This window comes from Rosa rugosa, chromosome 5 (genome assembly GCF_958449725.1).
Source record: "Rosa rugosa chromosome 5, drRosRugo1.1, whole genome shotgun sequence".
In the NCBI taxonomy this organism is placed as follows: Eukaryota; Viridiplantae; Streptophyta; class Magnoliopsida; order Rosales; family Rosaceae; genus Rosa; species Rosa rugosa.
Window position 1 is genome coordinate 22,365,807 of NC_084824.1, and position 23,943 is coordinate 22,389,749.

The 23,943-nt window shown below is 37.2% G+C and overlaps 2 protein-coding genes across 4 annotated transcripts; both read left to right on the top strand.

The window, feature by feature from the left end:
* Positions 1-5,378: 5,378 nt before the first annotated feature.
* LOC133709953 (exosome complex component RRP41 homolog) lies at positions 5,379-9,908 on the top strand. Of its 3 annotated transcripts, none has more exons than XM_062135916.1 (13): positions 5,379-5,587; positions 7,081-7,134; positions 7,232-7,278; positions 7,360-7,420; positions 7,586-7,624; positions 7,759-7,826; positions 7,945-8,023; positions 8,125-8,161; positions 8,785-8,901; positions 9,020-9,105; positions 9,243-9,332; positions 9,425-9,489; positions 9,626-9,908. In XM_062135916.1, exons 2-12 carry the CDS (start codon positions 7,081-7,083, stop codon positions 9,470-9,472), a joined length of 726 nt encoding a protein of 241 aa, XP_061991900.1. In that variant the 5' UTR covers positions 5,379-5,587; the 3' UTR covers positions 9,473-9,489; positions 9,626-9,908. The 3 variants fall into 3 exon arrangements, with proteins under 3 accessions (XP_061991900.1, XP_061991899.1, XP_061991901.1); XM_062135915.1 differs by having other exon boundaries at positions 5,380-5,587; positions 9,425-9,484; XM_062135917.1 differs by lacking the exon at positions 5,379-5,587 and adding an exon at positions 5,618-5,647 and having other exon boundaries at positions 9,425-9,484.
* Positions 9,909-12,560: 2,652 nt separating this feature from the next.
* Positions 12,561-16,089, top strand: LOC133707889 (amine oxidase [copper-containing] alpha 2, peroxisomal-like). Its single transcript, XM_062133351.1, has 5 exons — positions 12,561-13,387; positions 14,372-14,756; positions 14,862-14,975; positions 15,061-15,599; positions 15,771-16,089. The coding sequence occupies exons 1-5, from the start codon at positions 12,588-12,590 to the stop codon at positions 15,967-15,969; spliced, it is 2,037 nt and encodes a 678-aa protein (XP_061989335.1). The 5' UTR covers positions 12,561-12,587; the 3' UTR covers positions 15,970-16,089.
* Positions 16,090-23,943: the final 7,854 nt, after the last annotated feature.

Genomic DNA, 23,943 nt, shown 5'->3' on the forward strand with positions numbered 1-23,943 from the left:
CGTTTCGAGTAATTATTCGTCTGAAACTCTTCCACTTCACCAATAACTCAAGAAATTGTACAAACGAACACTTTATTAATTTCAAGAAATTCCAAGAAATTAATAACAATTTTTCGGGGTGTTCCATAAACCCACACCCCATGTTGTCGAAAATGTACCACCGCCATCGACGAACTACGCTGCTGCAGAACCACAACCGACATCTGTGGCCGGAACACGCCACTGATGAAACCCCCTCTCCTCACCGTCGTGACGCATAGACATTGAACCATGCCTGTCGAAGCATGCGACTGTCGAAACACGCCCTGCAACCATAGCCGAACCGCCAGGTCGGCCAAATTCCTGTCAAATCAGGATCACAACCACTAGAAAGTAGCACTTGCAAACGTCATCTTATGAATGCGACTTGAAAAAAAAATGCTTGTTTGAGAATGATTATAAATGTCTAGAATTTTTTTTTTTATATATGGAGCCATTAGCTCTGTTGAGGAGGCTGCCTAACTTCAAATTTGGAAGGGTAGTCCCGTCCATTTCTCAATTGTCTTTAACTCTCCCTTAATCCTATCCTGTTTTTCCCAATTTGGAATCACAAAACTACCTCTCTCTCTCTCTCTCTCTCTCTCTCTCTCTAATCGGATTTCAATCTTGACTCAGAGATTCTCTGATTACTGATGCATCAAAGAAATGCGATTTGATTCTCCATAAGATTCCAAACTATAGCCCAAATGTGGAGATATTTTCGTCTGGAAAGGGAGCGAATAGTTTATTCAGGTGAAATGGTCCTCCTTTCTAAAAGGTTTTCTTTCCACTTTACTAGTTTGGAATAGAATAGATTGATATTTGGCCAAGAAAGTATCACTTGTTTATGGCTTCAAGGGTTTTGTCTAGAGTTTGGGTTTTATGTTTTTTTTTTTTTTGCTTGCCTTCATCTGCAATTTTCTATTTATGTGTTTGTTTGATTTCAGGATTGAAGTTGTTGATGATGAATAAATGAATTAGGTTTATGCATTGGGGTTGGGTTGATGAGGAATTTAAAATCCAGGGTTTTTGGACTTAAATGAATGGGGTTCGGATTTAAGGTTTTGTTGCTGGGTTGGTGACAGTCATAAATGTGGTACAATGTTTTTGTTCTTCTCTTTGTGGTACATGGACTTTGACAATTTAGTGTATAATGTGTTGTAATGGCTCTGCAAAATTAGGGTTTAAAATCGATGATGTTGATTGGTTGATGATTTTCTTATTGCAGATCCAACTATGTTCACTACGAAGATCTATCATGGAGGTAGGTTTAATAGTGAAAAGGGCTTAAATAGGAAGTGTAGAAGGGGGCTGTCTTGTTTGTTAATGGTGTAGACCCAGACAAGGTCTCTATGACAGGTTTAGTTTACTAGACCTATGACATTGGATATCAACAACCTCTGATCCAATTCTGATTTAGGATTTCTGGTAGTGAAGCAGGGAGTAATTATTTGCTTGTAACGAATGATACAGAGGTACTGGATATGTGTAGGTTTGTATCTCCAAGGACCAAGATGCTGGATATGTACATAGTTTGTGGAGCAGAAATGAGGGTGTTTGCAGAAGATAAGCTAGGGAGTTATGAGGAAGACCTACATCATACTAGCTTTTTGGGTTGGTGGATTGATGATTTTGAAGAGGGGAAGATGGGCCTGATGGGGATCATGTTGAGTTTAAGGAGGTGCAAGACCCATTTGGATTATGAGTTTGTGCCTGAAGTTGTAGCTAATCAAGATAGGCTTGAGAGAACAGTTCATGAGGATGCGCTTGATCGATGTCGGAGAGAATGAGGATGGGCCTGAGGATGACGTTAATGAGCCAGCTGGTGATGATGTTGGTGCATAAGCTGAAGATCAAAGGGGAAAAAAGAGAAGGATGGACAAAGGAAAGAGGGCATGTGCAAGAATAAGATATTCTAGCACCAAACAAAAAAAAAAAAAAAAGGAAAAAAGGAAGACCAAAGAAACCTGTGAAGAAGAGATACTCAACCAGGTGTAGATAAGAGAGTTCAAGACAAGCAGATGAATGAGAAGTGTCTTCTGATAGCTCAATAGATCAGAAAACCCTAATTTTGATGGCATTGTGGATTTCGACTATGATTTGAATGATGAAGATGTTGATGTTGAGTTTGATCAGAATGTGGATGGTGATCCCGGTAGGGTTAATGAATGGGATGAGATGGGGTTTGAAAGGAATATTTCAGAAGAGGATGGGAATTATGAATAAATAAATAAAAACAATAGACATGAATAATAATTGACATTAGAATAGTTTCAATGATGCATTATAAAATTGAAGTCGAACATGGATAGTAAATCACCTCTGTGCAATTGGCCTAGCAAATTGACAATTGTCTTTGATTTATTGGTGCATTTGCTCTAAGATCTAGGCCCTAGGCCTAGTTCGATATAGTTTATGCTATGCAAAAACTGCTTAACTTATTAAGTAAAGTAGCAAAAGGTGTTTGGTAAAATTTAATAAAGCAGCTTATTTTAAAAGTTACACCATCAATCTTTTGTTTATAGAAGCTGGTAAAAAGTATTTTTCATAAGCTCAAAGCTACAACTGCTTATGATTTAAGCTAAACTATCCCAAATTGAGCCTTATTGTCTTATGCACTCACACCGACATAAACACTCACTTAAAGAAGCCCAAAAGTATTAACCATGATTTGTGACTAGCAACTCTAAAAAAAAAAAAAGCAAAAGGAAAAATCAAATTACATAATTGCAAAATCAACTTGAATCTGTTCCGTTTAATTCTAATTTGTTAACCTTAACGCGCAATACTATGAGTGGCCACGAGTAGTAGCTGATTTGATATGTTGAGTTATATTTTATTTTTACTTCTAGGGTGGTGTTGTTGACACACCCATTTTTTCTGTTGACAAATTTTATTTTTTAATTTATTATTTTATATATTACCCTAATTACCCTCCCTTGGAATCATGATTCTTTTTCTTTTTTCTATTTGGCAAGTCCATCATCGATCCCTACCTTTTTTTTCTCATCATCATTCTAGCCCACACCAAAATGAAGGAATAGATCACCCACATGTAAACTTTATCACTCTAGAAAACAATGTCATACTGATGACATAGAAATCAAGGTCGTGAATTTAAAGGATGACGATGACGACGAATTGGGAGACTTCGGGGATTCTAAACCTTAGGGTTAGATTTTAACCAGAGGAGGATCCATCATTGAGTCACCACCCAAATGAAATTTCCAAACTTTGTTTCTGTGGCTTTGTTGGCTTCTCTCTGCTGGTTTTAGCATTTTGGTTTTTCTTATACATGTGGTGAGGTTTTGAGGTGGGTTGGTAAGGCGAAACATGTCGGAGAGGTGCTATCCCCACTTCAAAACTCCGCAAATTGCATTGGATGATTGACTTGCCAAATAAATAAAAAAACCCAAATAAAAAAAAACATAATTGCAAAGGAGGGTAGTTAGGGTAATTTATAAAAAAAAATTGAATTAAAGCAAATATTAGAAAAATAGAGGGGTGTGTGAAACAGAGAAAAAAAGTGTGTCAATAACACTACCCTACTTTTATTTTTAGTTAGGGTCATATTAGAATCTTTAAAGTTTCAAAACAAAAAAGGAAAAAAAAAATCATTTTAGTCATTCAATTTTGATCTATTTGACACTTTGGTCATTGACTTTTTAAAAATATCACTTTGATCACTCAACTTTAACACTGTTTAACATTTTAGTCACTGCCGTTAAATGTTTCTTCACAAACCGTTAAAATTGAGGACGTTTTGGTCAAATCATTAAAAAATAAATCTGAAAAAATTAAAATTAATTTGAGCCTTCTTGAATTTATTTTCTTGCAAATTGCAATAGCATAAATGAAAGTTTTCAGTTGGCCTCCACGACCAAACACAGTAGTCTCTCCCTCTAGTCTTATTAATCCATTACAAGTTGAAAGCTCAAACCTTGTAAAAGACCATTATTCTCTCACAGAGAGACTCATAATTAGATCATTAACCAAACTTAGACTAGACCTTCTCAACTTCATCGCAGACTAGGACCAAGTCCTCAAGATTAAGAAAGAGCTATCAAGGCCATCAACGCCTTGGCTTCTTTATGCAAAGATAAGGAGCAGCTCTTCATCTAGAACCTACTGCTATTTATAAGACGAGTTTATTTTTCTCTTCTGGGTTGATTAGGGATTGAGTCATTTTGTGTAGGGAGATTAACGATTGAATCCTTTTGGGTTAGGAGGATTTAGTTGTGTAATTCTTCATAATGTTTTGCTAAATTGAGTTTGGAAGCTTCTCTACTCATGTAAATGGTAATTATCATTCTTTATTTTATTAGGTTTTGTTGTTCACTTCCACAGAGATAGATGTTTTTAATTTTCTAGCTGCAAAAATATGATATTTTGATAAGGCTCTCTTTATATGTTTTATGAACTCCTCTGGTGTGCAATTTTGTGAACACAATTATGGGTTATAATTACATCTGCGATCAGTAATGCACTAATGCAAGGTCTGGGAGATGTAGTGTTTTTTTTTCTTTTTTTTTTCTTGGTTTCGAAGAGATGTAGGTTAATAATAATTCTTTTAATATTTATTTATGTTTATAAAAATATTTCTATGATATGATGAAAATATCTTCAAAATGTATAATATTTACAAAATTTTAACGGTGGAGTTAACATTAATACCAAAGTGATAGCTGGTGTCGAACTTGAGTGACTAAATTGATATTTTTCAAAGTTAAATGATTAAAGTGTCAAACAAAGAAAAGTTGAGTGACCAAAGTTGTTATTTTTCCAAAAAAAAAAAAATTAGGGCCTTTTGAAGGAAACCCGAATTATGTTTGCCTTAGAGCATGTTTAACAGATTCTCTATTTTAGCTTCTTAGCTATTTTAGAAAGCATTTAGGGTTTAGGGCTGCACTAGACTCCTAAGTGGCTCTCCATTATAACTTTTAGCTATCTCGCTCTTAAATATAGAGAGCAAGATGAGGCTCTCTATAATTTAAAACATTCATTTTGAGTTATTTTATATAAATTAAAAATACATTTAAACTATTTAATCTTCATTTAAAAAGTAATATAAATTCAAAATTAACTAAAGTAGAGAGCACTGATACAGATGTATTTCTAAAATGGCTAGCTAAAATGACTTTTTAGCTACTTTGGCTAAAATTTGACCCAAAAATAAGTAGCATTGTTAAAGATGCTCTTACACAAACATGATTATTAATTCAAGTTGTAATACGGTAGAATATTCAAAATCTCATAATCAGTATTTGATACCGTAACAGTACTCAAAGAGCAGGTACACATTTGAGTGGTACAAGACAAAGAAAAAGAAAATTTTAACTAAAATCCTCTAAACGCGGTCGTATCCACCTGAAAGCTTAAACCATTGAAAAACCCAGGCTTTCCTTAAACCCTCCCACCCAAAGTTTCCCTCTTTTCTCCGGTTCTCCCCCACCCAAAGCTTAAAGCCGCGATTCAATTTAGGGTTTTGTCTTCTCAACCCTGTCTCTTCTCTCTCCATTCTTCAATCCAGTCCTGGGTCTCTAGTTTGCGCTGCGAGCAAGACTGAACTGTAAGAGTCGTCTCCCTCTACTGAGTGCTTTTTGCTTCGTCCGTATTGATTGAATTAGCAGTATGTTTATGATTTCTAATTGGGGTTTTTGATTATGTATACTAGTTTATGTTCTGAAATGTTAATCTTTAGCTGCTTGTTTTATTGATTGTGTAAAAGAATTGATATTTGCTTCTGCTCCAATGGGTTTGCTCTGAATGAGTTGGGCAGGTTCTGGTTGTTTATCTGTTTTAGTTTTAATAGTTGTGAGCTACCATGCTTTTTGTATTTGCTAGTTTGATTGTGCTTTGTTTTCTGCATTGGGTTTCGACATTGGGGGGTTTGTGCTATTTGGTGCTTAAAGAATTGGCTTAATTAAGATAGTTTAATAGAAACTCTTGTAGTCTCATGAACTTAACATCTCTCATTGTTACAACTCTATATGATTCTGTATTCATTTAATCTTCTCTTGTTCAAATTCTGAGGTTTTGCTATTTCGTTTCTGAATATTGCAATCTATCACATGGAAAATGTCCTCTTAGAAGACCCCATTTCAGATGTGTCCAATATTCATCATCTAGATTTTGTCTTTGTTCTTTTAGCTTTAGATTTTCAGGAGATAGATTAGTCTTTAGTTGTAAGGGGGAAAAGAGGTGAGACTATCAGCTTAGGTTGGCATCGTTGTTGCATTCCTGCTGCAGCAGTATAGTATTGTTCATTGTCTATGGTTTTTCTTTTTCCTAAGCTTACTATACCAACTGAAATTGGGCTTAGGAGATCTATCAATTTATTCTCTTTCTAAGTGACATCCTTGTAGCGTTGATTACAAAGCAAAATTTTCTGTTTGTGTATTACTGAGACTTCTATAAATGCAAGCATGTGATGGGAAGAGAAGCATGAAAACTGTGATTCTTTTTTCTTTTTATTTCATTACTGTTTGAAAATCAACTATGACTTTGGACTTTTTATTCACATTTGTGATTATATCTCAAGACTCATCTTGATCAGATATAGTTTCTTTATCTATTTGTTCATTGACCGAATCGAATTGTTATTTTGCTCTGTGTTTAATTTTGAGTCTTAAGATAGTTGGATGGGTTAATGGTTTGTTTCCGATTGGGATGAGAATTGGGTATTTATGGGTTTGAAATATTGGAATGAGTTATGGGGATATGTTTCCTATACTGGCATATTTCGTTTATAAGAAACAAAGGTTTGTTTGGGAATAAATTTTGCATGGTCAGAAACCTTGGTGCAAGATGAAGTAATGCATGTAGTTCTCCACATTAACTTCATTTGAATTTGACCTTTGAACGGATTTTCTAGAGTTGTAATGCATGACCTTAGAAACTATTAGTAAACTAGGATGTTCTTGCTGTAATGAAGCCATTGTGGATTAATTATCGAAGTTTGCGGTTTGGTTTTCTGATGTTACATCTTAGATGATGATTGGCTTTTCTACTATTAACCCCTTTTAGTTCTAGTTTTGTAATACTGTTATGATATTCCAACAGATGGAGTTCGTCAGCCCTGAAGGTCTTCGTTTAGATGGTCGCCGTCCCATGGAAGTATTTGTCTATCTTTTGATTTTCTTTTATGTTAAATTTTATCTGTGTTTTGATTTATTGATGAGTTGATTAATCTTCTCTTCCCATTTGATCCCAGATGAGGCAAATTCGAGCAGAGATTGGTGTTGTAGCCAAAGCTGACGGGTTCTAACTACTAACCTTTGCTTCTTGTTTTTATAACTTCCCTTTATGTTGTTATTAATTCATCTTGCAATCAAATTTCAGTTCTGCTATGTTTGAGATGGGCAACACCAAAGTTGTTGCTGCCGTATATGGCCCTAGAGAGGTTGAACAACCTTTTTTTTTTTTTTTTTGGGTTTTTCTAATGCTGTAGTTTAGTTATGGCTAAAGTTATAGCTAACATGCACACTCATTATTTATACCTTCAAATTATTATCACATTTCAGTTGAATATTCATTGAAGCTATTTATAATTTACTTTGTCTTTCAGGTCCAAAATAGGAGCCAACAACTGAATGCCAATGCATTGGTAATCTATTTTGTCTAGACCACTGTCTATTAAACTAAACTAAACTTATATATGTGATGCTTGAGTATGTTAAATTAAGAGGCATATATTATCTCTCTAAGTATATTGCTCTCTGTAATTGTTAATAAATATAGGTGCGATGTGAATACACCATGGCAAATTTTAGTACCGGAGATCGGATGAGAAAACCGAAGGGTGATAGGTTCAGTCTCCAACCATATGCGCTTTAGATGATCTTCTATTTAAGTTTAGCATAACAGTGTTGTATCCATTACTAAATGAATAATTATAACTAATATATGTGTCCTTGATGCTCTCAGGAGATCCACAGAGATATCTCTAGTTATTCGCCAAACCATGGAAGAATGCATTTTGACAAATTTAATGCCTCGGTCTCAGGTTTGTCTCAGCTTCAGTTGTATTATATTGGGAACTTTTCCTGCTTGACTTTGTAGTTTGTTCTTGTCTGAAGCCCTGTACCTTATACATGTTTTTTGCAGATAGACATTTTTGTGCAAGTTCTCCAAGCAGATGGAGGTAAATATCAATGCTTCTATGCAGTCCTAAGTCCTATTGATAAAATGTACATTCAGATTATGTAGGCTGCTCTTTTTCTTTCAGTGTATGCATGCCTGATCCTCTGTTATCCAATATTTAGTAGATTCAGGCTTACTCGTTGAGAAAAAGAGGCCTTCTTATGAACCAGTTATCAGCAAGCTGTTCACTAGTTTGCATTGTAGTGCTTCTGTTTAAGGCAGTTCTTGTTAAGGACTTAAGGGTCAAAGTATGATGAGAGTTGACTGATTGTTATTTTTGTTTTTGCATTGTATTCAAATGGGATTGTACCCAAAGCACTTTCTGTGTATCTTTTTGAATTTAATTACTAGAAAATGCTACTGGATTTGAAGAAGAGTACTTCTGTTTAAGGCCGTTCTTGTTGAGGGTCAAACTATGCTGAGAGTTGACCGATTGTTATTGTTGTTTTTGCACTGTAAACAAATGGGACTGTTCCCCGCATGTTCTGTGTATCACTTTGAATTTAATTACTAAAAAATGCTACTGGATTTGAAGAGGCTGCTCACTGGTTTGATTAAGAATGAGAAGATCTATCCGTGAGTTACATCATTTAATCGATTTTTCTGCATTTTTTGTTTTGTCAGGAACTAGATCTGCATGTATCAATGCTGCAACCCTGGCCCTTGCAGACGCTGGAATTCCAATGCGGGATCTTGTTACTTCCTGCAGTGCTGGGTACCTTAACAGCACACCTCTACTTGGTAATATTTACTTAAATTTATATTTTGTTGAGAATATATTTTGTTGGGGTCCTTGTAATGCCTTCATACTAGTATGACACTACAGATTTTTAAGACCTTATTTTTATTGGCTACACAGATTTAAACTATATAGAAGATAGTGCTGGAGGTGCTGATGTCACTTTAGGAATTATGCCGAAGTTGGATAAAGTGACTCTTCTTCAGGTTCTTAAAATCATAATCTGTTATCTGATTTTCTCTTCCCAACTTTAAGTTACAATAACTGTATTAGTTAACGTCTTGGGCACCTCATTCAGTGCCTTCTGCTGTAAACCACTCATTTGTGATATTATCCAATGCAGATGGATGCTAAGTTGTCGTTGGATACTTTTGAAAATGTAATGCAACTTGCAATCGAAGGCTGCAAGGCAGTTGCAGATTACATTAGAGAAGTAAGTGGTTTTCATTATTTTTTTTTCTTTCCAAATGACTAAGTTATCCATTGTCATGTGGATGAACACTGCTTATTGAGTGCTTATGACAGATATTACTGGAGAATACAAAGCAATTGGAGTATCGTCGAGGGACATAGTTTCATAGCATGGTAAGGTGATCATTGATCAACATACTTTGTTAATTGTTTAAGGAAACATGAACTGATGACTACAATTTTATCAAGTCCTAACAGTCACTCATAAGTCCAATTGCTCTTTTTTATAATTTGTGTTTTGTGATCTACTTTTAGGCTGGCTACTCTATGTAGATGATGTACTCTATGGAAGCAAAGCTTGGAAGTGGACCACACTTGGTTGCTGTACTCCCCAAGTGGCGAGTTTGTTTTGGATTCTGAAAAGAGTAACATGGGCGAAATTGGTTTATTTTAGTGGAGGCGCTGCTGATATTAAGATACAATCTGCTAACTAAACTAAATATTCATTTTGGGTGTGATGTTATTATATTAGTGTTGTTACTTGTAAGTGAAGTTCTGAAGTAATATTAATGATTCAAGGCTCCTTCATTTTCATAAATTTTTACATTTCAATGCATCAAGTAAGGAACACAAGTTTGACACACCATTGCTCTTTGATATAAAGTTGCAAATTTTGTTTTTGAAACTGCATCAAAAGCCGCCTTATGAGAAGTTCTTGTATTGAGATTTCTGTTGGGACCAACTATCATTGGACTTTTACGCTATTGTCTTGTTGATTCTAAAGTTTGATTGTATATCAGAAGGAAAATTTGCGAGTCTTGTGACAATCACCATCTAAACCATGAGTCCTGACAATGAAATTACAATTAAACCCAGGCAAGTATAGTTTGTGCAGCAAAGAAGTCAAAAATTGAGAGCAACAAAACAGGAGGACAAGCTTGACTATTCTATTCTCACCTGCTTATTTGTGAGTATTGGCTAATATAATGTTTTAATCAGTTTGATTAAGAAAAGACTGAAACAATTTTTTATTTTTTATTTTTTATTATTATTATTTTTTTTTTTGTGATCAAGATTATGAATAAATATTCCCACCTGCCTAAATGTTTTAAACCCAGTGTGATTAAGAAAGACTCTTAAGAAAAGAAAGACTCTTAAGAAAAGACTGACGAGATTATTGTTAAATGTTTAGTAATTCTCATCTGTTTAATTTCTCTGACTATATCAACAAAGACTCTCCTTGAGAAAAGACTGGGTATCAATCCTTATCTGTTTGCTAATTGTTAAATGTTCTGTGAAACTTCAAGATTCTTAACTCTGCAATGAACTAAAACTTGGCAGATAATACAAAAGCATTAGTTTTAGTGTCACAATCTCGTACGACCTTGACAATTTCTCAATTAGTCGAGGGCTAAACTTCATCTATTTTGCCAAAAGAAAAGGATATCAAAGAAAATCATATATGCCAATTGGCGGACGCACGTCGGGGCTAGTGGGGGCAGTGGCCCCCAGTGAAAATTTTGTTTTTGCTAACTTGAGCTTCATTTTAATACTGGTTTACTGTTTGGCCCCCAGTGAAATTGTTTGTTTTTGCTAACTTGGGCTTCATCTTCCCCCAGACCCACACAAGTCTCAACTTTGTCCAGGTCGTGGTTTCATTCCAAAAAAAAAAAACCAAATCCAAATCCATTTGATCCTAATGCTAATTAATTGGACTGGCACAGATTTCCTTAAACCAAAACCAAACAGAACCATAGATTGATGATTTTAAATCTAAAAACAAAACCCACTAATCGATTCGCAAACACTGGTGCTTTATCATGGGATAAATCAAGCACATAACCCTTAAATTCTCTAAATGTCTTTGTTCAAATGTATTTAGTTCTTGATAACTCAATTATGGTAATGGTTGCTTGTCTTGATAACTCACATATATATGTGAGATTTTGAGTTGATAGATTCTTTGGACAATGGATGAATGACTGGGTTTGTGTAGAAGATGAGGAGGTAGCCGCAGGTCGTAATAGAATCATGATTCTATATTTTTCTTGCTTATTTGTTTAAAAGGATTTAATGGAGTCATGCTTCAGTAATAGGACAGATGTCAATATTGTTGGTAGTTGACGGAATAGAAACAGGTAAAGTTGGAAAATGTGATCTCCTCCCATTATCAAAAATCTATGTTTTTATTTGCTATAAAATTTATTAATTGAAGTTTTGTTTCATTCATTGAAATTTTATTTTGTGGTTTTTTAGGATTTTTTTTCGCCCCCACGAACATAAATTCCTGCGTCCGCCACTATTGCCGTTGATCCTAATGTCTATCTATTCAGTAAAGCCCTGATTTTCATTAGAGTTTAGCCAGATAGGAAACCATCACTTCAATGTTGAACGTACTGCTCTTCTTGTTTTCTTCTTTGTTTACCTTCTTACCAATGACCTCAAGCCTCAAGCACCACCCGCTAGACCCTCTTACTCCATCGGAGTTCTCTCTGGCTCGGGACGTAGTCAAAAAGTCATACCCCGAGAGCTCCAGCCACAACCTAACATTCCAATACATATATAGGCTTAGATGAGCCAGACAAATCCGTCGTCAAGTCATGGCTGTTGAAACCAAACCCGAAACCCAAAACCACACCTCGGCGAGTCTTTGTCATTACAAGGCTATTCAAGAAGTATGACTAATTAAATGTTTCATCGTACACGTAACGTTAACTATAGGTTAGAAAAATGGTTATGACTCATTGATTCATATTTGTTTGTTTTCTACCTATTACGTAGAAATTGTAACGAAAAGTTGATAAATGAAGGTGAAAATGAATTTTTAAGCAATTGCATATGTAAGACAGTATAAATTATGACAAAAAGTTGATAAATGAAGATGAAAATGAATTTTTAAGCAATTGCATGTAAGACAGTAAGAGCTAGGCATGTTACCATATTCGATCGAAGACCCAAATCATACAGATCTTACCAGTAAAGACTGATTAATTTTATATGGTATATACACAACATAAATATCTCCACAGAATTTTATCATTTTCTATAGACTAATTCGCAACTAGTTATCTTTTTTCCGGTTCAATTAAGTTCAAGTTCACTATGAATACGAAGAAGTTTCAGCCAGCACATTTTAGTAATTAGGGGTAGTTGTTGACTATTATTCGTTTTTAAAAAAATCAGACCAAAAAAAACAAAGACTGGTACTAAATAATTGTCACTAGAAGTATTAGCCTATATATTTATGGACAAAACCTCAGACACTTTCTTCTTCAACATGCATGGAGAAGCTGCCATGGCTTCTTCAACGTTGATGCTCTTCTTCTTTCTCTCTTCCTTCTTCACCTTCTCACCGATCCCATGCCTCGGCCGGTACCACCCACTAGACCCTCTAACCCCATCTGAGTTCACTCAGGTCCGAACCATCGTCAAAAAATCATACCCCAGCTCCATCCACAACCTCACATTCCAATACATAGCCTTGGACGAGCCAGACAAATACATAGTCAAGTCATGGCTGTCGAAAACAAACCCTAAACCCAAAACCCTACCTCGCCGAGCCTTGGTCATAACAAGGCTCGACAAACACTCCCACGAGATCGTAGTGGACTTATCAACTCGTTCCGTAGTCTCCGATAAGGTCTATGGAGGACACGGCTACCCTTTGCTGACGTCGGACGAACAAACAATTGCAAGTGAGCTCCCACTGTCCTACAAACCATTTATCAACTCAGTCAAGAAGAGGGGACTTAACTTGTCCGAGGTTGTTTGCACCACGTTTTCAGTCGGGTGGTTTGGCGAAGAACATAATAAAAGAGTGATCAAAATTTTGTGTTACTATATTGAGGGAACACCTAACTTGTACATGAGGCCCTTGGAGGGAATATCACTGGTGGTTGATCTTGATGAACTGAAGATAGCTGAGTATTATGACCGAGATAGGATTCCGGTGCCGAAAGCTCAAGGAACCGAGTATCGGCAGTCGAAGCAGAAGCCGCCTTTCGGTCCAAAATTAAATGGTTTCACCATTGTGCAGCCAGACGGACCTGGGTTTAAGATTGACGGGCACACGATAAGGTATCATTTCTCACAGATCAGTACATAGTTTTGTTATCTAAATCGGCAAAAACATTGAAGAACATAGTTAATTAGAGTACGCAATGAATGCACTCCACATGCTTTCAAACAAATAATACATGGAGATTATCAGTAGAGAATGATAAGTTATAATTTTTAGTTGAGAAGTATGCAATGACTGGGTCCAAATGCCGGCAGGCACGGGCCTATTTTGTCCTATATTTCTGTTGACTTGTTTCCTAATAGATACGACAGGTACCTAGCTCTGTCCTAGCTATTCAATCTTGATGTTGTTAAGCCTAAGCTATCGCTTCACCAAAATTAGAAACCAAACGAGTTTTATGCCTAATTTTAGCTTTACTAAGGCCACCATGCACGCACCCAAGAAGTTGATAGGGCATCGAAGGTCCAATCTCATCTTTTCCATTATATATTTGTTGCTCAATGATCAAACAAAACTTGAAAAACCCTATTTCCAAATTGGAGGCGTCTGTCGGCCTAATATTTTAATTTTTTATTTTTCTAAAAAGAGAAAACATAAACATAAGGATTCCAAACGTAGAGATGAAAGCATAAAAGTCTTGCCGAAACATGGACGAATTGGTTTATCTTTCACTTTGGGTGAAATGCATTTTTTGGTCCTATATATTGTTGGGTATTTAATTTTGGTCAATTTATTTTGAATCATACAATCTGAAATTCTGAATCCATGTGTTCAAAAGCATTTAGTTCAATAAGTAAATTAGACGAAACAAATTATTAATTTAAAAAAAAAGAGAGAGAGAGAATATATTAGAATAACAAAAAACTTAGACATATAACTAAAACTATTAACACTCATATTGTGGAGTTCATAATACATGTTGGTATAGTTCTAAGCTCGAATCCTTCCTCCCAAATAATAATTAAAAAAAAGTACAAGAGTTAGACTTAAATATTTTGATGTATTCTTGTATCCTAATTGTGTTTTCTGAATGAACTCAGTTGGGCTAACTGGGTCTTCCATCTCGGATTTGATGTTCGAGCCGGTCCAGTAATTTCTACGGCATCGATTTATGACCTCGAAAAGGCCACATACCGTCAAGTATTGTACAGATCATTCATATCCGAGCTGTTTGTGCCATACATGGACCCAACTGAAGAATGGTACTACAAAACCTTCTTTGATGCCGGTGAATTTGGGTTTGGTCAATCTGCTGTGCCGCTAGAGCCCTTGACCGATTGCCCTGAAAATGCTGTATTCATGGACGCTTACTATGCTAGCTCAGATGGGACTCCAGTTAAAATAACAAATGCTTTTTGCATATTTGAGCAACATGCTGGGAGTGCCTTGTGGCGGCACACTGAAATAGAAATTCCAGGGGAACTGGTAAGTCATTGAAAATTTATTTTCAGTTTTGCTCGAAACAAACTATTTGTGATATTTCATATAGACGTGTACTTTCACGTGAGAGCTTATACAGTTTTAATGTAGATAACCGAGGTTAGACCAGAGGTGAACCTGATAGTGAGGATGGTTTCGACTGTGGGCAACTATGATTATGTACTTGACTGGGAATTTAAGCCAAGCGGTTCCATCAAGTTTGGGGTACGTATATATGATAAACTGTTATATACTTATGCAGTCCCTTGATTCATGGTTTCATTTAACAAGACCATTTCTTTCTCAATAGGTTGGACTAACAGGAATACTAGAGGTGAAGGGGGCGCCGTACACACATACTGATCAAATAAAGGAGGATGCTTATGGTACATTGCTTGCAGATTACACCATCGGGGTATACCATGATCACTTCTTGACCTACTATCTTGATCTCGATGTGGATGGGGAAGCCAACTCCTTTGTCAAGAACAATTTGGTGACCAAGAGAGTAACAGATCATAGCTCACCAAGGAAGAGTTACTGGACAGTTGTGAGTGAAACAGCTAAGACCGAATCAGATGCAAAAATTCAACTGGGTTTGAAGCCAGCTGATCTAGTCTTGATAAACCCTAATAAGAAGACTAAACCTGGAAACAACATAGGCTATCGTCTAATTCCAGGGTCAATATCAAACCCACTTTTGTCCCATGACGATTACCCACAAATCCGAGGTGCCTTCACCAACTACAATGTATGGGTCACACCTTATAACAAGTCGGAAAAATGGGCAGGAGGTCAGTTTGTTGATCAGAGCCGTGGAGATGACACTTTGGCTACTTGGAGCCTCAGGTAATTAATTAGCTATTTAATTAGTGATAATAGTAACATTCCCAGCAGGGGAACTTTGCAACTTAATTTTAGTGATAATAGTAACATTCCCAGCAGGGGAACATTGCAACTTAATTTTTCTTTATTAATTAGCTATTTAATTAGTCTATGTAAACAATATATCATGTGCAGGAACCGAGAGATTGAGAATAAGGACATTGTGTTATGGTACACCATGGGATTTCATCATGTTCCTTGCCAAGAAGACTTTCCGGTGATGCCAACATTAAGCGGTGGATTTGAGCTCCGGCCTACCAATTTCTTCGAGAGCAATCCGGTGCTTAAAGCAAAACCTCCTAAGCATGAGCACTTGCCTAACTGCACTAAATAACCTTAACTAGAGTTTGCATTATGCACTTCATTTTCTTGCCTAACTTTTGCATTATTCCTAAGGGTTGTATTATGTGATCAGTATCCAATAAACAAAGAGGTTAATCGAGTTTTTAGTCAACTGGCGTATAGGAGAGGCAGTTGAAGGTTGAGATCTCACACTATAACTTCCTGTAATAAATAGAGTGTGGTTATTTAAAGAAAGAAAGAAAGGAAAAAAAAAAAAAAAACTTCATCTTCTAAGTGAGCCAATTCTGGTAATAACAAGGTTTTAATTGATAACGTAATCTGGACTTCATAACTAAAATTAATTGGTGATGGAGTTGACCCAAATCTTTATAAACTCATACACAATGTTCTCATTTTCTCATGTGAGATTCATAATCTCAACACTAATTAGAGCTTCAAACTAGAAGCATTAGTTTTATCTATAAGATTGATTTTGTATGTGGTCTTGATTGCACTAAATTTGTGGAATTCTTGGTGTTGAGGTTGATATTGGGGAATTGGGATGTCCACCAAATTATCTGTTAAACTAAACCTTAGGAAAAAGTTCCATATATATATATATATATATATATATATATATATAATGTTGAATTCAGTTTTTATTAGGACCTGGAATTGATGAATTCGATCTACGTACTCTCTCGCATGGCTAGGGATGAGTTGAGAAAGTTGAGAAAACAACTGGGTCGTTCTTAATCATCACCATTTTCCATATTTAAGTACAACATGATCATAAATCCAACAAAAAAAAAAGTTTGTTTATAATTAAAGATAAGTCAATTCTAGCTACCTACCTATGTCGGACATGGTCATTTCTTGATAAAAAAATTAATCTCTCTTCTGAAAAATTACAAGTGAAAATGTTATAATCACTTAATCAAGTAGGGGATAATTCTGTAAGTACTGTATTTTGTCCAAAAAAAAGAAATGAAAAAGAGAATTACTTACTGGGAAAATGATGATGAGTACGTAGCAACATGCAGGCTATTTAAGGACAAAGGCCACATACTATGATTCCACAACCCACAAGAAGTCATGGCTTCTTCAACATTGAAAGCACTAATGCTCTTCCTACTTTCTTCCTGCTTCACACAACTATCAAGCCTCAAGCACCACCCACTAGATCCTCCAACTCCGTCTGAGTTAAATATGAACCATTGTGAGAAAATCATACCCTAGCTCCAAGTACAACGTTAGTTTCCAATACGTTTGCTTAGAGGAGCTAGACAAATTAATCCTCCTATATATCATGGCTCTCAAAACCAAACCCTAAGCTCAAAACCCTACCTCGCCGCGCCTTGGTCATTACAAGACTCCATAAGCAATTGCATGAGATGGTTGTGGATTTATCAACTCCGACAACTCGCACCTTAGTTTCTGACAAGGTCTGTAATGGACATGGCTGTTTGGCTCCAGAATTGTGTTGCAGCTGGTCAACAGTCTCTTTTCTGCGCGGGCGTGCCAACACCGTTCGGGTGCGGTCGTCGGGGGTGTCCCTTGACCTGACTTCTTTCAAGCAATTGTGGACGAGGAGAGCACCAACCTCGTCGTGGGATTCTTTGTGCCTCGTGGCGAGGACTTTTGCTGAGCTTCTTGTTAACACAATCGATACTCAATATTGTAGATCGAGCAGAGCGACATCACCGGGAAATGTTGAGATCTTGCTAAAGCGTGACTTTAGCTTGGCTGGGTTGCTAGGGCGTTACCCTTGCTTGGCTGGTTCTGTAACCGTTGTGGTCGCGGCACTACCGTCGGCTCCCGAGGAGACTAGGACCGAAGCACGTTGACAGAGGGTTTGGTGGCACTGAAGGTCGGCTTCTGAGAAGACTAGGACTAGGAGTGTGATCACCGCTAAGAGAAAGAGAAGGAGAGGAGTTGCTCTTAGAGAGGTTTGCTCTAGAGAGAACTTAGATCATCTTAGAGATGTTGTTGTTGAATGTGAATGTGTTGATTGTGTTTCAATGTAACCTCTATTTATAGGCTACCATGCCAACTATTTTGGCATTAAACAAATGAAAGTGGAGCACTAATTGGAGATAAGGGAGGTGGAGGTGTAGGTGGAGCACTAATAGGAATGATGAATTTGGGAGATAAGGGAGGTGGAGATGGAGGTGGAGCACTAATAGGAATGATGAATTTGGGAGATAAGGAAGCACTTTCGGCTCCTTTATTCCTTCATGTATATCTCCATCAGAAATTCAGATTCTGGCCATGATGTCTTCATAAAAAATGTTCCACTATGAATCTAGATCATGCTGACCAAATTTCAGAGCTTTCTTCCATGTGGTTGGGCCGAAAATGCTGCTGGACCTCTTACAGGTCCAGTTTTCCAGTTTTGCTTCTGTAGAAAATTGGGCTGATTGTTTGAAGGCCTTCCACTCAAAAAAAGCTCTTGCACTCTTCATAAGAAATGATCCTTGGGCTGTCTAGAATGGATCTGGAAAGTTTCAGCACATTTCGATTTCATTTGGTTAGTCTGCCACCCCTCCTTCGTTGTCTAGCTCGGTTTTTTCCTAGCCGAAGTAGGAAAATATGCTAAAGTTGACTTGTCATACTTCCATAGTAGGCTTTATTTAGCCTCTAAATATATATTTCGAGCTTGTCGACAATATATAGCTTGAGCCACTGATATTGGCTCAATTTCTCCAAGACGTGCCTTGTCAGGCCAAAATGTTCATTTTGGGTCCAAACAATGGCTACTCTTTGCTGACGGAAGACGAGCATGAACTCGTAATTGAGTTGCCAATGTCATATGAACCATTTATCAACTCGGTTAAGAAGAGGGGGATTTTTTTTTATTTTTTTTTTAAAGGCTTGGATAGGCAAGGAAGAAATCCTTCATATCCACTTATATTAAGAAAAGAAAAACAAGAGTACAAAGGAGGGGGATCAAAACTAAAACCTCCCAAATAAATCAGAAAAAGGAAACATGGAACTAACGAAAACGAAAGTTTGGAGGACCCAAGTGGTCTCTGTTACAATATGCAAGCATAAAGGGGGGAGCAGAGTCCCACCAAACTAAGCTTGTAGAAATACTACCAAAATTCACTAATGCATCAGCAACTTGATTACCTTCTCGAAATATGTGAGATGAGCGGAAATTCATTTGAAAATTGTGATACATCCAAGGAACTAAATTAGGACTGCGATGAAAGTCAAGAATAAGAGAGGAATCAAGATTGTTCCACGTTTTCAGTTGGGTGGTTTGGGGAGGAGCATAGTAAAAGAGTAATCAAGATTTTGTGTTTCTATATTGAGGGAACACCTAATTTCTGCATGAGGACGCTGGAGGGGATATTTTTGGTTGTTGATCTTGATGAATTGAAGATAGTTGAATACTATGGAAGAGTTAGGGTTCCCGTGCCAAAATGGGAGGGGACCGTGTACCGATTGTCAAAGCAAAAACCGCCATTCAGTCCCCCACTACAAGGTTTAACTATCGTGCAACCGGATGGGCCCGGTTTTAAGATTGACGGGCACACGATAAGGTGAGTGAGTAGGGTCTTAGTACGTATTTATCTTTTAGTCTTAATAAAATAATTTAGGATCCTTGACTCAAAGCACCAAAATAAGGTAAAATTATCTCACTTACCCCAACAACAAATTTTTATTCCCACTAACTTATTTTAAACTAAATTAACATTTTTACCCTCAGTAGTCTAATTAAAAAACTACATCCATGCCATTGCCCCTCTTTCCTCTCTCCCACCGGTCACGAGAAACTCTCTCTTTTTCTCCCCCTCTCTCACACTGATGACCCAGATCCTCTGTGTCCGCCGATGAACCTCGTCGCCGTCGCCGCAGTCGTTTCCAGTCAGATTGGAGAGCAGGTCCTTCACCTCTCTCTCTCTCTCTCTCTCTCTCTCTCTCTCTCTCTCTCTCTCTCAGATCAGATTGGGCAGCAGTACCACCGTCATCATCTTCTCTCTCCTCCCTCGGCTCCGTCGTCTTCTTCTTCGTCGTGGGTGGCTTCGTTGAAGCCGATGATGGCCGCAAAGCCGCACGCTAGGTAGGGGAAGGATGAGGTGAATCTGTCTCCGTTTGGTTTTTTTTTTTGGCTTTGCTTCGTTTTCGAAATGGTTCAGTGGCTCATTGCGTTGCTTTGATTATGCAGGCGTCGTTTAACATTCGATTGATTAATTCATGACAAAGTTCACTGCTCGAATTGCTATACGGTTGCTGAAAGAATCAAGCTCGTGGGTTATAAAACTCCATGTGATATGTTGGTTCAAGTCATATTTGACTTATTATTATTAGAAATATTTTTGGCATTGTTCTTTTGGGATGGTATGCAGTTTATCAATTTATCGTTGCACCTTTCTGTTCAACAATTCATAATCAAAAGTTCTACACAAACTATTTTGCTTTTGGGATGGTACTAAAATTGCTGCAAGCGGTTAATGCCAAAAAAAAAATTGCTTTTTTCTTTTTGTTAATTTTTTTCCTTCGTTTTTTGCTTTTTAAGTGGAAATGTTGGTAATATAAAATGTAAATTATTGGAGTAACAAGCTACAAAATGGTGTTATGCCAAGGGCAATACAGGTCTATTGGAGGGCAATAGACGTTTTGAATTGATGTAATCTCCTTGTTTTTTTTTTTTCTATAATCAAAGTTTTATTTGTCTAAATTTAGGGAGATTAGTTCCCATTCTGGCGACTGAAAGTCCTATTGGAGGGCAAGACATGGCTGATAGTCGTCTATTGGGGGGCAATACATGACTGATAGTCGTCTATTGGGGGGCAATAGACATCTATTAGGGGGCAATAGAGGTCTATTACCCCTCTATTAGGGGGCAATAGATGTCTATTGGGGGCAAAAAAACTTTTCCGGTGAGATTTTCAGCAAATTCCAGTGGGCGCGCGGCCGGTGACCGGAATCCGGCGAAAAATTCCGGCTGCCGGTGACCGGGTTCCGGCGAAGTCTCCTATGGTTTCTCTCTCTTCCATTTTTTGTTTCTCTTTCTCTAAGTAACAAAGGGGTGAGGGTAAAATGGTATTAAAAAAAATTAAAAAAACAAAAAAAAATCTTAATGGGGTATTAGGGAAGATCTCCTTAGAGTGTTTTGGATAAGAGGGAATTAAAAAAACTTAATGGGGTAAGTGGGAAAAAAAATATCTAAAAATGGGGTAAATGGACAAAAACCCAATAATTTAATGTTAACATTCTTACAAATTTATTTTGCACTTCAAAGTTAATAATTTATTATTTTTATGCACTTATTTGAAAGCACATTGAACTTTTAAGATTGTTAATTTTTTATTTTTTATCAAGACTCGAAACTTCTACAAATATTTTTGTATTTTGATATGAAAAGACTATAAATTATAATTGGAAGCCCCTAAGGCATCCACAATTTACAATATCAAACAAGGCATTTGAGGCTTCTCTAGGGACCATAATATTAGTCCAAGAAGCACCATCGTTATTGTTATGACCTAAGTTAGCATTAACATCTGTTATAAAATTTGCCTCTCTAAAGATAGCTATATGTTTAAAAGTGATAAAGGTAAAAGAAGTAGCAAGAGTCCTAATGTCTTGTATAATCTTGATTAACCTCCACGGAGGATTGATGACTCCTTTAATGTACAACAACAATAACTAGTTTTGAGTCACTTTCCACTTCGATCTTCTTATAACCTTTCTCTCCATCACTAGCAAGGCTATCTCTGAGTGTTGTGGCTTCCGCTACCGGTACTGTTGTGTTTCCCGACCTCTTAGCAGTTGCAAATAAAGGTTTTTTCTCAAATGATAATACCCCCAGCAGCTGAGTTCCTATAAACAGAACCATCAAAATTGATTTTCACATAACTACTTGGAGGAGATTTCCACACAATGGTGGTTGGTTGGTTTTGAATATTATCCCTTCCTGTAGTTTCATTGGCATTCATAGTATTATTCATTGCCACAGCTTGAAGCTGTCACCACCGAAATTGAATTTGCATGAGTTCCTCTAAACACAACATCATTTCTTGTTTTCCAAATCTGCCAATAAAGAGTTATTAACTTTTCCTTCCAGTCCATTGGGGTTACAATACCAGCTAATCTCCCAACTTCCTTGGTGAAGTGACAATAACCAAACAAGTGGTTAGCAGTCTAATTATCAATATCACAAAGAGGGCAAGAGTTATCACTTATCATCCTAAACCTAGACAATATCGTTTTGTTTAGGTGGGTTTAATTTGATGTAGAATTTACCTGTCCTTTTTGTTTCTTTACCCATTATCATTTGATCTAGTGATATTAGTTTTTTTTTTTTTTTTTTTGAAAGGGGTTTGGAACCCAGCCTAGCTGGGAGGCTCAGCCCCACGCCCGGTTCCATGTATTGAATTTAAAACTTGCATCATGAATAATAGCAAGAGTCTCCTCTAACCACACATCATCATTATAAAATAAACTAGCTAGGTGTGCAAGCCTATCCGCAACACCATTAGCTTCACGGTAAATGTGACGAATCCTAACAGATTGAAAGGAAGACATATAATCCTTACAATCGTCTAGAATCCGACTTACCTCCGAGAAATTCTTCTCTCCGCTATTAAGTGCAGCAACCAGAATGGCAGAGTCGCTTTCAATCTCAATTTCAGACCAACCCTGGTGAATACCAAGAAGTAAACCAGCTCTACACGCCTCAGCTTCCATATTTAGGACTGAGTGTGCATGTAGAAAAGGCCTAGCCAAAGCAGCAATACCCATGCCAACATCATCCCTGACCACTACAACAATGCCTCCACAACCAACATCCGCTCTAAACGCCCCATCAACATTTATCTTCAATCTCCCACTAGGAGGCCACTGCCATTTCATGAGTGCCATCTTCTTCTTCCTTACCGCCTTTGGATGGTACTTCTGGAAATCAGCAAGGTGATGTACAGCTCACTCAATCAGCATCATTGGTTGGAAGGCAGCATTCTTCCAAACACAGACCCACAAAGAAAAAATCACGCTAGTCTGTGGACAATACATCTATCATATCCAACGTCCATGAAGAGAGAGTCTTGGCTGGGTGCTCAATGGGGTTTAATTGCAAAGGCCCCTACAACCAAAAGCTAAGTAAAGCTGGGCAATCTTTAAATAAATGTGTACTTGATTCACATGCAGCCATGCATAACATGCACTTCACATCAAGGAGAGAAACCTTCTTTTGTGCTAGAGCGCATTTAGTTGGCAATATCCCCTTAAGCAGCTTCCACACGAATAATTTGACTTTTGGGGGAACAAAAGCTCCCCAAAGCATCTACCAGTAACACCTCCAAGCACCACCCTCCATCGAACCAGAGGCACAGTCTCTCACCGTTTGAGCCTTATGAAAACATAGTAACCACTCTTGACACTATAAATACCTTTCCTCTCATAATGCCAAACCAACCAATCCTCCGAATGTCGAAGACTTAAGGGAATGGCCGCAATAGTATCAACTTTATGACCTGTGAATAGTTCTTCTAAGAGCTCTATTACCCATTCTCGGCCATCTTCATCTATAAGATCAGCTACCGTGAAATCCTCTGTTCCTTCCATCAAAGGAGAATACAGTTTGAATGAAAAAGGTAAGGGCACCCACGGATTGCGCCAAACAGAAATACTCCGGCCATCTCCTACTTGAAACCTCAAGCCCTTCTTCAACACTTCTCTACCAGCGATAATACTCCTCCAAGTATATGAGTCTCCCCCTTTCACTTCCGCTTCCAAAAATGAACAATGAGGATAGTATTTAACTTTAAGGAGTCTAGCCAAAATAGAATCCGGTTGCTGAATCAAACGCCATCCTTGCTTGGCCAAAAGAGCCAAATTAAAGTGATGCATATTTCTTAAACCCATGCCGCCCTCATTTTTCGGAGAACAAAAATTTTCCCATGAAACTCAATGAATCTTTCTCACCGAATCATCCCCTCCCCACCAAAATCGGGCCATTAGTCGGGGCATCTCCTCACATAAATGCTTCAGAAGCTCAAAATAATTCATAACATAA

What these genes read in the sequence shown, in the direction of transcription:
- LOC133707889 (XM_062133351.1), top strand. Translation starts at nt 12,588, where the DNA reads ATGCATGGAGAAGCTGCCATGGCTTCTTCAACGTTGATGCTCTTCTTC. An exon ending in TAGAAATTCCAGGGGAACTG is followed by an intron (nt 14,757 to 14,861) that starts GTAAGTCATTGA and finishes GTTTTAATGTAG; the next exon opens with ATAACCGAGGTTAGACCAGA. An exon ending in GCGGTTCCATCAAGTTTGGG is followed by an intron (nt 14,976 to 15,060) that starts GTACGTATATAT and finishes CTTTCTCAATAG; the next exon opens with GTTGGACTAACAGGAATACT.
- LOC133709953 (XM_062135916.1), top strand. Translation starts at nt 7,081, where the DNA reads ATGGAGTTCGTCAGCCCTGAAGGTCTTCGTTTAGATGGTCGCCGTCCC. An exon ending in AGTTCTCCAAGCAGATGGAG is followed by an intron (nt 8,162 to 8,784) that starts GTAAATATCAAT and finishes TTGTTTTGTCAG; the next exon opens with GAACTAGATCTGCATGTATC. An exon ending in ATAAAGTGACTCTTCTTCAG is followed by an intron (nt 9,106 to 9,242) that starts GTTCTTAAAATC and finishes TATCCAATGCAG; the next exon opens with ATGGATGCTAAGTTGTCGTT.